At 34.6% G+C, this 13,033-nt stretch overlaps 1 protein-coding gene across 3 annotated transcripts in view; it reads left to right on the top strand.

Annotated features, from left to right (window-relative positions):
- The window catches only part of LOC112679213 (cytosolic carboxypeptidase 6), a 61,254-nt gene that overhangs the window by 44,456 nt on the left and 3,765 nt on the right, over positions 1–13,033 (top strand). For 2 of the 3 annotated variants that reach the window (XM_025548925.1, XM_025548926.1), the window contains exon 11: positions 3,437–3,546. The exons of the other annotated variant lie outside the window; for it this stretch is intronic. In XM_025548925.1, coding sequence (XP_025404710.1) covers positions 3,437–3,546 — 110 coding nt within the window. The remainder of the gene's footprint in view (positions 1–3,436; positions 3,547–13,033) is intronic. 3 annotated transcript variants of the gene reach the window in all.

The raw sequence follows: 13,033 nt of genomic DNA, 5'->3' as shown, positions 1-13,033 counted from the left end.
AAATTATTCGAAACCCTGGATACTTGATTGTAGCGAGGAAGGTTTTCGTGAAACGAAAAACAAAGCGGGGAGGGGAAATAATAATAAATAAGGACATTCTCGTACGCACACGTAACAATCATAATAAGAATAATAATGACAACGTGTACCGACCCTAAACTCATTTGGATCCTTTGTGGGACAGGTACTTGTAATACATTTTATCGAAACCCATCTCATTCGTACATCATACAACGGTATACACGTTCGGCATTCACGATTAACAATTAGGTCCTGCGTGCGTGCGCCGCAATGCACGTTCGCATAGTCGGCTGACCAATTGGATCGGAACAACGTACATACGACTGTGCGCCAACCCGAGGGTGCAATCGTGTGATGTGCACGACGCGAACACAATAGCAAACGTATAGCGGTGCAAGTTTATGTACAATATATAGTGTAAAGTGTAACACACGCAAATGTGAAACTAGGGGGTGGAAGACGGGGATTTATCCCCGGGCGTAAAATTATAGAGGGTGTAATTTTTGTAATTATTAACAACTAATTTGATATATTTAACTTAGTTAAATACTGTTATTAGATTAAAACCCAATATGTATGATTGTATATTAGTTATTAGAAAAAAATTCTCGATAAAAGTATTCGATTATTGGTCTGTGATAGGACGTAATTTTAACATTTTCCCCGGGCGTGAAAATTCCTAGTTCTACCTCTGAACACACGCAATGCCGGCATATATTTATTTATATATATACATCCAGCGATATGGACTTGTGTCGGTGATATCAGTGAACACAGTCCTGTGACTGAGAAACAGCCACACGCGGATACAACGTCGACGACGCGTACAACATCTATTGTATAATATATGCACGACACTGCCTCGACGAAATGACGCAACGCTTGTACGCACGTGTGATACTGCACGTCATGTGTGAGTGTACAGCACTTGTCCTGTGCGTTCGATACACCATTAGGGGTGGTGAAAGGGTAGTTTTACGAAGCCGCCATGATAATAATAGTTATGTGCGCGTACCGGCCAAAAACGTTAACAAGGAAAGTCTGGGCGTGGGGGAAGCAATTTTTTTTTTTTTAACCGAAAGGTTCACAAAAATGCAGCGAGTCGCTCCAGAGCGAATTTTTAAAACTTCAGCCCGTTTGTTTTGCTGAAATTAATTTCCCCGTCACGGTACCGTTCTTAGGACTTCTTCGAGTACAAGTGCAGACTAATAACTTGCGCGTTCATACTGCTATACCATTGCAGCGCCATCAGTATTACCGCGTCCAACGTTTTGAATAATCGCAGATTCGTGATTTTCTCTTGCGTTGAAGATTTGTATCAAGACTCGTGGCAAAGGGGACAGTGATTCTGTGCCCTTCCGGGCATAGACATGAAGCCCTTGAAATTCAACGATTTTTCTCTTAAATAATTCAAGAAATTATCGTTTTCCTCTCGAGAAACGTAACGGAGTGAACATCAAAAACATAAGGCTACCGCCGACAATACGTCGTTGAACGGTATAACCCTATGCTGAACTCTGTTTGAAGTCTGTCCCTCTCGAATGAAATCGTATACCTATCCATAGTTGCTTTGCGGTGAGAACGTGATCGAGTGGACACCGTTAGTTCACAAACGTAACTTCGCTTGTACTGCTTACCAGTGCGAGCAGGACTACGTCAAAGCAATCAATTAGAAATTAGAACGAATTAGGGGTGGCGTGCGGGCACACTGACCGATGACTAACGAACGGACGATGCACTGCGGTCTAAAATAATTATTAGATACTAGACGGGTAAATAATAACGCGCGCGTGCATTACAAATATTACTCATTCAAAAATTAGCGGTTCCGATTCGAGTAGGGTGACACGATTAACTTGAGGGATGAATGCTTTGGGCAAGTAGGCCATTTACCGGCACTCGATAGTTCTGCCGCCTCGTCACTGTTGCTACCTGCAGCTATTTATGGCTTACGCTCTGCGGTGTACGTTAATGATTTAAGCAGCAGAGCTCGACACAATTATACATATGCGTATTTTTTCAGTTTTTTCCAATAAATATATGTATGTTTCTAAACATTTGTAATCATTTACATGAAAAATCTAATTATACACAAACTTTTATAAATACATTTTTATCTGACACCAACAACGAATAGACGAGAGTGTCTAAATCATACGATTACTCTCGCAATTCTATAATAAAAACGTGTCCTAATAAGATAAGAGCATGTTAATTTTAATTTTATACTCAATCATTGTAAACTTGATCAGTTATTTCCTATCGAAAACAAATAATTGTGTTTTTATTGCGTAATACTTTTTTGTTTTCTAATACATACGTTTTATAGTTATGACTGGGTTTTCAACGCGGCCGCAAACTGTTATTTCAAATAATGTATTCTTATATTTGACTAATTCCACGATCTTGTTTCATTTTTTTCGTCGCAGAACTGCGTTTGCCGACGCGATACCATTGCATGTAGTTATAAAATATCATCAACCAAATATTTATACTCGTTTTCAAACGTGGCGGCTGCTCTCTAGATCCCTGACCGGAAAACCACTGCTAACGTATTCATAAATTATTATTATTGTTATTATAATATACTGTTAAATCGTACCTCGTACAAAGACTGCCTGTAGTGATGATCTAGCGAAACCACGTTCCGGAGCACTGTTTCTCACCATTAGCTCGGGTCCGAGGGTTGTGAATAACGGAATTCAAACACTCCTCTGTCGTGGGGTAGAAGGACGGAAAATAGTAATTATGGTTCCTCCGAACAGCGAACCCTCGTCTTAAGTAGTACGGGACTAACGTTAAATACCGGTCTCTCCACGAGCCGCGGGGACGGCTGGCGATAAAAATTTACTCGAACCCGTTGGCGAGCTTACGCCGGCGGAGGCTGGTGGGTTCGAGGTGTGATCGACCCTCGAATTCGGGTCCCCGTCCTTACGGGTGGCCTGTAGCGTGTCACGTCAGTCTCGGCTCACTTTCCGCATCCCGTGGCCAAATGCGGTACCGGTAAGCTGTGATGGCGGCGGGACGGATCCTGTACCAACACAGGAGGCTTTCTGACTACTTAACCCCTTCTTAACTACTTAACCTCAATGCACGTCCCACCAATGACGCTAACAATGTATATGGTACGTCAGGTGAGGCCCAGGTTAGCGCTGACCTCCCGAGGCTAACGGAGAGACAGAAACGAGTCCATAAAAATTGGACCACCGCATCCGGTCTCGCGGAGATTAGGTAAATTCCTGTTCCTCGTAGGGAGATATACGCTGTGGAATCAGATGACTCACGCAAGATACCAGCAACGGTTAGGATGGAGTGTTTACCTCTTTGGGGGAGTAACCTCTTTCGCGAGACAATATACGCTACTATCTGCAGTAATGGTCACGTCGTATACATTATTTACACTGATGTTTTCCAGGTTTCTGTGTCAATCGTTGAAGGACAACGTAAACTGCTACACGCTGTTCGTGTCGCAACACGGATTCAAGATATCGCCGAAAACGTTGATTCCGTTCACCGAAGAGTCGTGTATCCTTTTCAATAAAATAGTACAACAACACGCGTATCGCAGTAATAATATTTCAGCAGGTGGTACGGGCGACAGGACTAGGTTTTGCATAAAATCTACCGTCACGGCAGACGGCAGTATTGATATTCCCTGCGCTTTTGGTAGACAATATGCACGCAGGATATCAATAAATGTGTAATACATACACGCGCGGACAGGTGCACCGCGAAAACGTAACGGAAACAACGCGTTTTGCTGTAATTTATATTCTTTGTTGTTCGAAATAGCTAGTTCTGCGGCGTGCAAGTCGTACGTGTAGGTATTATACACGTGACGGGTACGTGCTGGGGAGGTAGAAATGAATACGGTTATTAATACTACAGTACCGTATCGAACAGAGGGGAATTCAAACTCAATAACATATTTTCGTTAAAGTTATAAATATTGTTAAATGTCGGCGTTGCGTGGCCGTCATATCTTTCCTGACGCGTATCATGTTTACCTATAATTATAATACAAGGAACGGATTTACATGCATATCCGTGTACGTATATCAAAATAAGGTATTTGAAATAAAATTAGAAATTTGTACGGTTTAAGTAATTCTTACTAAAATAACATATCTTGCATATTTTTAATTGTTTTTTCACGTAATTAATACAGTCATTTCATAAATCATTTTTATTAACATTACGTATTAGTATTCTGATCATACAACAGAGTAAATCGATAAATATGAATTCGACAGCAAATAAAATAATTTTACTTTCACTTTAAATTATGGTTAACCTTTTGTTATACATTGACTGAGATTGTTAATATTATTGGTAACAATTTAGACCCTGATGATGGTGACGATAAAATGATTACAAGGGCTATGGTAGTTAAGTTTTCATAGCTCTTTTTTTCTATAAAAATATGTGATAAAATTAATTATTTTCAACTATATTATACTTGTAATGCAGATTTAAAAATGAATGTACATTTTGTGGCATATTGAAATATTTTAGAAACATACTTTAACATTTTTTTATATATATATATTTATATAAATCCATTTCCTGCAATTATAACATTAAAATACGGTATTAATAATACGGTAATATGAGTAATAGGACTGCATAGGATACACGCGTTCAGAATTAATCATGTATGAGTCCGGCTGCAGTGCGCAACAACGATGGTTTGTAAGTTTCCACCTCAACGATTAAAAGGTCGCACCCGCGGTTTTGGATATTCGCAAGAGTCGATGTCTCGGTCTGATGACGAACGTATAGCGAAACAAATCTGTGTTCAGCAGAATTAATTTTAAGCTTTGAAACTCGGATAAAGTAAACTGGCGTACTGCCGAACTTAAACGGCAGAACATTATCTGCGGCTTCTCGGATGGAATTTTGGATTTTCACGGTATTTCCATTTTTAAGCGAGTTGAGAGTATTTTTTTTTTTTTTTTTTTACTGTAATATACGCGCTTATCATGCATGACATAAATTGAAATTTCGTGAAACAAAGAACTTTCAACTGAACACAAATAACGTTCTTCTCGTGAAGTTCGACCGCGCGTCAACCTATTTCTATACTAGAATGTAAACTACGCATTGCCAGGCCCGTCATTAGATACTTTCCACTCTTTATTGAATACGTTTTACAAATCGTAATCGCAATATGCTGTAACCGCTAATAAAACTTATATGATAACGAAAAAGACGCTTAACAAAGATTATTGTCATCCATGGTCGATATTTATCTAATTTTTCCGCCTTGATGATATCTTTAAAATTGTATGTTACCTTAATGACTTACTCGTGCTACGGGCCTGTTCCCGTGTATACAATTGTATCGCGCATTCGCCGCGTGCATCATAAGCAAATGATAACAGTTATAGTTTTACGAAGGGATCCAGAGGGCCTGGATCTCCCACAGGTCAGGTCCCATGCTTAGGCTTTGATAAATTACTCGCTCGCAACGAGGGCCAAACTGGGCAAACGGGAAACCGGGAGTTTTCCGGTGGGCCGCTTGTTTGAATTAGGCCACTTTTACTCATTGGGAGTTTTTTTTTTTTTTTTTTTAGGTTTATCGGTTTAGGCTCATTGTGTCGATAGACATAGACGCATTTTCTAATGTGCTTACTTTAGAAACTATCTAAAATTAAATAAACTGTATTTTAATTTTTAATAATAATACTATTTGTATTCAAATTCTCAAATAATATACAATAATTTTATATGAAAATATACGTTTTTTATAAGGTTATTTTTATTCCTTTGATGAATCTAAGTGGGTCGTTTTTTCCCCTCCCCCGGTAGACATTTATGACCTTTCTCGGAACGCTTGGATTTAAAACGCTATATTGTTTTTTTTTCGTTTAAATAAGGATAACATGTCAAGTGATAAACTATTAATTGGTTAAACACTTTTACGTCTTAATATAAAATAATATCAAACGACTACCCTCACACCCAAAAAAAATTAAAAAACCCTCACGGAGTAAAATGCATTGTGTAAGCCGTACTTGTCGGTCCACGCACGTACGTGCGATCGATTCCACACGTGCGGAGTAGCCTGACGAAATGTTTGATTTGCCATTCGTGCTAGTCCGTTGCGTTGTGCGCAAAAATATTAATATAATATTATGTTTGTCTGCGGTGTATTGATGGGCCGACATGGCGGTCGAAAAGGGTTACACGGTTGGTTGTGACAATCGCTCTGAAATAGGTACTTCGAACGCTTACGGTACACATTCCGTTCAATAATGGGAATCATTACAATCAATATTCAAATCGAGAACATATTCGAAGGGTTAGAGGTGAAGATTATTCCATTGTTCATTTTTTTTTCTGTGTCGACTTTTTTTTATAGCTATACGATAAGATATTTCTTATTTATAATAAGTATTTGTGTACTAACCATTAATGAATTCGATACATTCAAACATTTTGTCAACAGTAATTTCTTACTTATCCTTAAGCTTAGGGTAATGTTAAGAATTATTTATACGAGTATATCATTTTAGATCAAAATAAGTGACCCCCTTAGACTTCAGCCGAATACGGGCTTGATTTGACTATTAATAATTAATATTAAATATGAAAATAAACAAATCTATCACGCACTGAAAATAATATTCTTGAAGTTGTAATGCTTATTAGTTATTATTAATACGGAAACAGTTCAATAAAAGTCATGTTATCTGTTGGTTAAAAATCGATATTTATGAGCGTGGCTTAACTAAAGTAATAACTAACTTATGGTTAACTAACAAAGATATTCTATCAATATTTTTATTTGAATAATCCATAGTAGTTTAGTCAGTCAAAAAAAACTTAAAAATCGATAAGACCTAATCCAAAGCTCAAAACTGGTGTATTAATTTAACACATTGTAAGTTGCATAGCACATAACATATTTCTCTGATTCGAAAACTTCCATTTCAATAATAGCCTTTCAACAAAAAAATGTAACATAACGTTAACGAAGTAAATGATCACGCCGTATAATTTTCATAAATGGTGTCGGTTCGTTTTTAAAGTATTCAACGCAAGTACGTCCACAAATCATAGTTGTTTATATTTTTTACAGTCGCGTAACATTTTTTCCAAAGATTTCCAATCGCACAAGGTACAATAGTACAAATAACCTGTTCAACGGTCAAAATATCTTGGTCTACGACAGCTTATCCAAAACATTGACATAATTTTTTCCCCTCTCTTTTGTGTACCGACATTTTCAAAAGATTCTGGATTTTATATGTTTCAAACGCGAGAGAAAAATTTTGAACAATAGACATATCTAATTTCGCAAAATATCGTCATGGTCGTTTTCATCTAAACGATAACATTTAATACGTCAATTATATTTAAACTATCAAAACGATTGATAAACAGTCAGTAAATCGATGTATTTTAATACATCATATTAATATGATATTTAATATATCATGTACAATTCAAAGACACAGACTTTTCGATCACAACAATTTATTGACTATTTTCAACATAAATTACAAAATTGTTTTTATAATTTAAAAATAATTTATATATATATACCACCAAGAGTACGGTCTATTAATTAAAATAGTTCAATACGAACTTTACGATTTACATTCCACGTATCAATCCCTACCGACCGAAAATACTTACATAACTGAAGGTTATGTAATTATTCGAATTAAATTAGTGTTTTTGGTATTAATATTATGATTCAATGCTCGATAAAAAAAATAGAGCTTAAGCTATTAACTATTTAACTATTATTTTTAATAATACGATTTTAAAAACATTTTTACAAGATTGATTATACTCCATCGTTTTTAAAACGTCGGTGTTTAAAAAAATGTGTGGAAGTATCGACTCTGACAGTCTAATATTATTTATAATCATTCAGAGTTTGTAGATACGGATGGGGAACGGTGGCATTAGGTTACGGAGTTCTTATCTGGTGCTTTTCGTAGACCACCCTTCTCCTGGCCAACGGATACCACGCACTGCTCGCCGAACGATGATGATAATTGTAATAAATCATTAGTGCGGCCGCGGGTGTGAATTGACGCACATTGAAATGAATTATGACGTGATGGTTTACCGTTAGAAATCGAAAACATCGGTGTCACTCACGAATGATAATAATGCAATAAATATGCTATTAAGCCCTTCGCCATAAACAAGTGACATAAGTACCTGGGTTGGTGACACACATAAGCGCCAAAATAAGATAAGAAAAAAAAATAATCGTATCTTACGAGAGCGCCAAAATTCTTTTTTGTTTGGTTTTTCTTCCGTGCACCGTCACAAGTCTTTGATGTATTGCAGATTTAATGTCCATAGCATTGATTAAAGATCAATCAATTAACTAATAGACTGATTACATTTTAGAAACATATATTTATTCTAGTACATTTCCTTCTAAAATGTGTGCTGAAATGTTGTATAATGAAATTATACGGACTACAAATACAGCTGAATCATATAATAGACATTTAAAAGATCAATTTTATGTGGCTCAGTTCCGTAAATAGTAATTGATGTGTTATTAAAATAACAAACCGAAACATATTTATGAACTTTTCTCCTAATAAAAAATTAAGGATATCTCACGAAGACATAATTGTACAATGAAATAGATACCAATATGGTGAAATAAATAGTTTAGATTATGTGAAAAATTGCTGATTAAAAAATCAACAAATTTATTGAAATTATGTTTATTTTCATTTAATTTCATATATATTTTATCGATTATTGAAAATTTGAAATGTTTTTAAATACTTTTATAAAATTTATAAAATATCAATTTTGATGCAAAGTTTATATCCTTTTTGCATGTTTGACGTTTATGTCATATAGCCATAACAGGCAAATAATATTAGATAATAGGCGCTCATGTTCAACAAATTTTGGTCGAAATGATTTGTCATTTTTATACATTAGATGCTTATACCCACTTGGGTGTAGGTGAATGCGGTGTGTATACCGTGTGTGGGCGTGCGTGTGTTATGGTTGCCTTCTGATGATCGCACTACATCATAACTATCATCATTATTCTTATCATCATCATCATCATCATCATCGCTGTTCTCTGTTATTGTTCTCATCGACCTTATGAGGTTTTTATCGAACGCTCGCGACTATTGTTTATCGCTCGCGCCGTATAAACAATATTTTAGAACAACTGTATAACAACAGAAAATACAATATTGTGATATGCGTAGATTGCGCGCAGTGCATTCGAGCCTTTACCGGTTTGAACATTTTTGAACAGATTTTCGGTACCGACTTCTGACTGTTGTTACTCGTTAACACAATTGTCAAACCCGTGCTGGTGCACTACGGTTTTTCCCGGTATCCATCACCCCGTCCAGTCCGGCCCTGGTCCTGCAACGTACGCAATCGACAGTGGGTACATGCATAATAATGTGTATGTACGCACGGGTGAAAATAACAGTATTACATTACCATCACTGAAGTCGGCGCGCGTGCGACGGTCGGATATCATAAAATATTCACTGATGCTTTTCACCGGTGGGGCGACGTTGCAAAACATTTTATATCCGTCACGCTCGACACGATGCGACAACACTTCCACGGGGCGAAATGTCCACGGATCCGAAAAACCGCGTGCGAGAGAAAAAAGGGAAATAGCCATCGGTCACGTAACGTTTGCCGATACATCGTGTGTTTTTGAATACGGGTTTTAACTTTATGACGTGTCAATCGAAATATTCAGATTATCGCTATGCACACGGTTAGTTCTACGTCAGCGGTCAAGATTTCGACCGATTACTCGAAATGCTCGAAAAAAAAAAAAATGAAAAAAAATTTGACAACATTTTTTCCATGTTTGTTATTATTGATTTTAAAGACGTGTCTGATATCTTTTTTTATTTGGCGTACATCGATGTTTTATCTACAAGTTTTTTTCGTAATTTTTTTTTCCAACTCACCATACGATTTTCAAATAAATTTTTCTTATTGTAATTTAAATTGTATATTTATTACGTTCTTCTTATTACATATTCGTATCTTATATGACATAATATATCATATATTATTATACATAATAATATTTACGTATTTATTACATATGGGTAAAGGGGTGGATTTAAGGCATTGCGATTTATTCTACCATATAGGATGGCGCCTTTTGTTGGAGTGGCAAATTTTGGATACGCAGAAGAATTGTATTTAATATTTATTTTGTTCTTGTAAGGAAAATTTTTTTTTCTTTTATTGATAATTTTACAATTTCAAAATTATGAAAGGTTTAATTAAATTTTTTTTTTGTTTATTTTTTCCTGTATAGCTGAGCACTATACATTTTTACCCAGGAAATGATGATGACGATTATGGTTTGTTATAGTTCATCTCATTGTTTATGGACACGAGTTCATCGCGTATTTATGCGTCTATGAAATCATGAAATCTAAAAAATGAAATATTCATTAAATGGACGTGAAGTAGCCAATTCTCGTATTATAACTATACGGTTTATAATATTATGACAACATTATCCGTTTAAAAAAATTGAATTAGTCGATAGTTGTCACTTGTCTGTTCTCTGTCATTTCCTATTATTTAGAGTGTTGACAGTTTTTATACGTTTTTATTGAACGTATAATATAATATTTGTTATAATTTTTATTATTTTATTATATATTTAATATGAACAGAAAAAAGTTTAGTTGTTCTCAGTATAGAAAAAAAATTAAATTAAAAGACTAAAAAGTTAAATAGTTATTATAATCAGACCCAAAAATTAAATTAATTTTTTTAAACCAAAAAAATTAAATGAGATTTTACGATATTCCATTTCTTTACATAAATAATTAACATTATAATTATTTTTATAGTTAATTAATTATTAATAATATTATTATGTTTTAATTGTATTCAAATTTAGTTTAAAAAATAAAAAATATTACATTCGAATCAAAAAGTTTTTATAAAACTTTACCAAATTTAATAAATATTGAGATAATATTATTATGATGTACAGAAGTGATTTTTTTAGGATAGAGGCGGCTGATCATTACAATTCCATCACTGTATGAATAAGTATAGCAAGAACAGCTACAATAAGTAAAAATTAAGGCCAGGCGAATATAAATTCTCTTTATTAACTTACTATAAGCTAAGGTTGATCCCTCTTTTCTTTCTCTGTGAATACCCATGTTCATTGAACATTGTTCAATGTTAATCGATAAATATAGTCGGTAGATATTATTTTTTATTAATAAATATGTGAAAGATCAAAGACATTTTTTTTACTGAACATACCTACAACTATTATATCTCTAAAATAAAAATTATGGGGAGAAAAAGAAAAACTGTAAACTAATTGAAAATAAAAAAATTCAATTTTAATAAGGGATATGTGATGAATCATATTCTTATTAACTCCTATCCCCCTTTAAATATGCTACCGGATATCAATTTTGTGTGTATAAAACATTCAGTTCAATGAATTGGAAAAAACGATTTGTAGCCCATTATCCCACACGCGTGTCCTATGTAAAAAAAAAAAAAAGAAAGTATAAGTTTGAACTAAAAACATTATTAGCTTGTTTTTATTATTCTTAATATTTTTTCATAGTCAACGTAATTATAAACATTCTGACCATGGACATTTTTCATGTAAAGACACTGATTTACATACGAATACAAAGTTTTTTGACCGACAAGTATTGATTCGTCGGTTGGATATATTATTCAAATAACATTCGTTTTCCATTAGTCCAAGTGTTCGGTTCAACGTACATGCACATCGAGTCCACGGTTATTGGGTTCACATACGAACTATTATTATACATTGACTAAGCGAAACCGAATTCTCGGTAAACCGCATAATACACGTTTTCGTATCGTATCGTCACGACGTACAGTAGTGTTCAAGAATTTGTATGATTTTTATATATATATTATACATGTATAAAATACTTAAATTTTCGATAAACTTTTTTTTTTGTACATTCGTATCACACATCACATGTCTGCATAACATGTGTACGTTTTGAAAAGTTCTTAACCGCTGTGTATTGTACATTTTCTCCAGAGTCGATCGTCCTCGGACGGTGGAAACCATTATTTTAGGAAATTGCGTGAGAAAAAATGAACACGCCCATAACTCCGCTCGGAACACAGTTCTTCGTGAACCGTTTGACTTACCGTTGTACTTTCAAATGTACTTTTAGTGCCGATAACAGTATTCACGTACGGTGGCGGTGCAAAGTCTATTTTCCAATGAATCAGTTACGTTTATCGAGTACCCGCCCCAAATCGAAGTTCTAGATCCAGAGTCCAATCGTACTTGGCAGGTACATAGATAGTAAAATTAACAGATCCAAACAAAATAATTAAATAATTTATAATAATAATGTATAAATTGTGTATTCAACTTTTCTATCACACAAAACTACCAACCCATCGACCCCATTTTAGTCATGAAGCAGATGCTTCAATAAAACCCGTATCACGCCGATCTGTACTGCTGAGGTGAGCTAAACATCGAGTACCCATCGACTAGTTTTTACACTATCCTATTGATAATATCAATTTGCTCGATATGAACTTGTCTTACTTGTACTAGTTTTTCACGCGTACTTACTTAATACAAAAATTATTTGATTGATGGCGATCAATCGTTAAGCGTTTGTGAAAAAAAAAAAGTACGCGCAATCATAATATACCGCGAATGCGAGGCAAATGAGAAACTTAAACTCGGATCGACCTATCCGAATTGAGAGGATCTTCGAAAAGGAGGCTTGATAGGAGCCCATTATATTTTCTTTATGCGCAACAATATTAAATTAAATAATATTTTTTGTCTAAAATATCAGACGTTTTCTTATTTCCTGAATTTGGTTCTTCCTGTAAACTAATTAGAATTACAAAAAACTTGAAAAAGGCGTTATTTTATTTGTTATTTAAATATAAAAATAAAAAAAAGAGCAAACAATTATTTAAAAGAAATAATTTTTTGTTTTTTTTTGTTTTTTTTTTTTTTTTTTTTTTT

The sequence above is a fragment of the Sipha flava genome, unplaced genomic scaffold (genome assembly GCF_003268045.1).
Source record: "Sipha flava isolate LNK unplaced genomic scaffold, YSA_version1 132_pilon_pilon, whole genome shotgun sequence".
Classification (NCBI taxonomy): domain Eukaryota; kingdom Metazoa; phylum Arthropoda; class Insecta; order Hemiptera; family Aphididae; genus Sipha; species Sipha flava.
The sequence above is the reverse complement of the archived record's forward strand: the minus strand, read 5'-3'. Positions and strand labels throughout refer to the sequence as shown.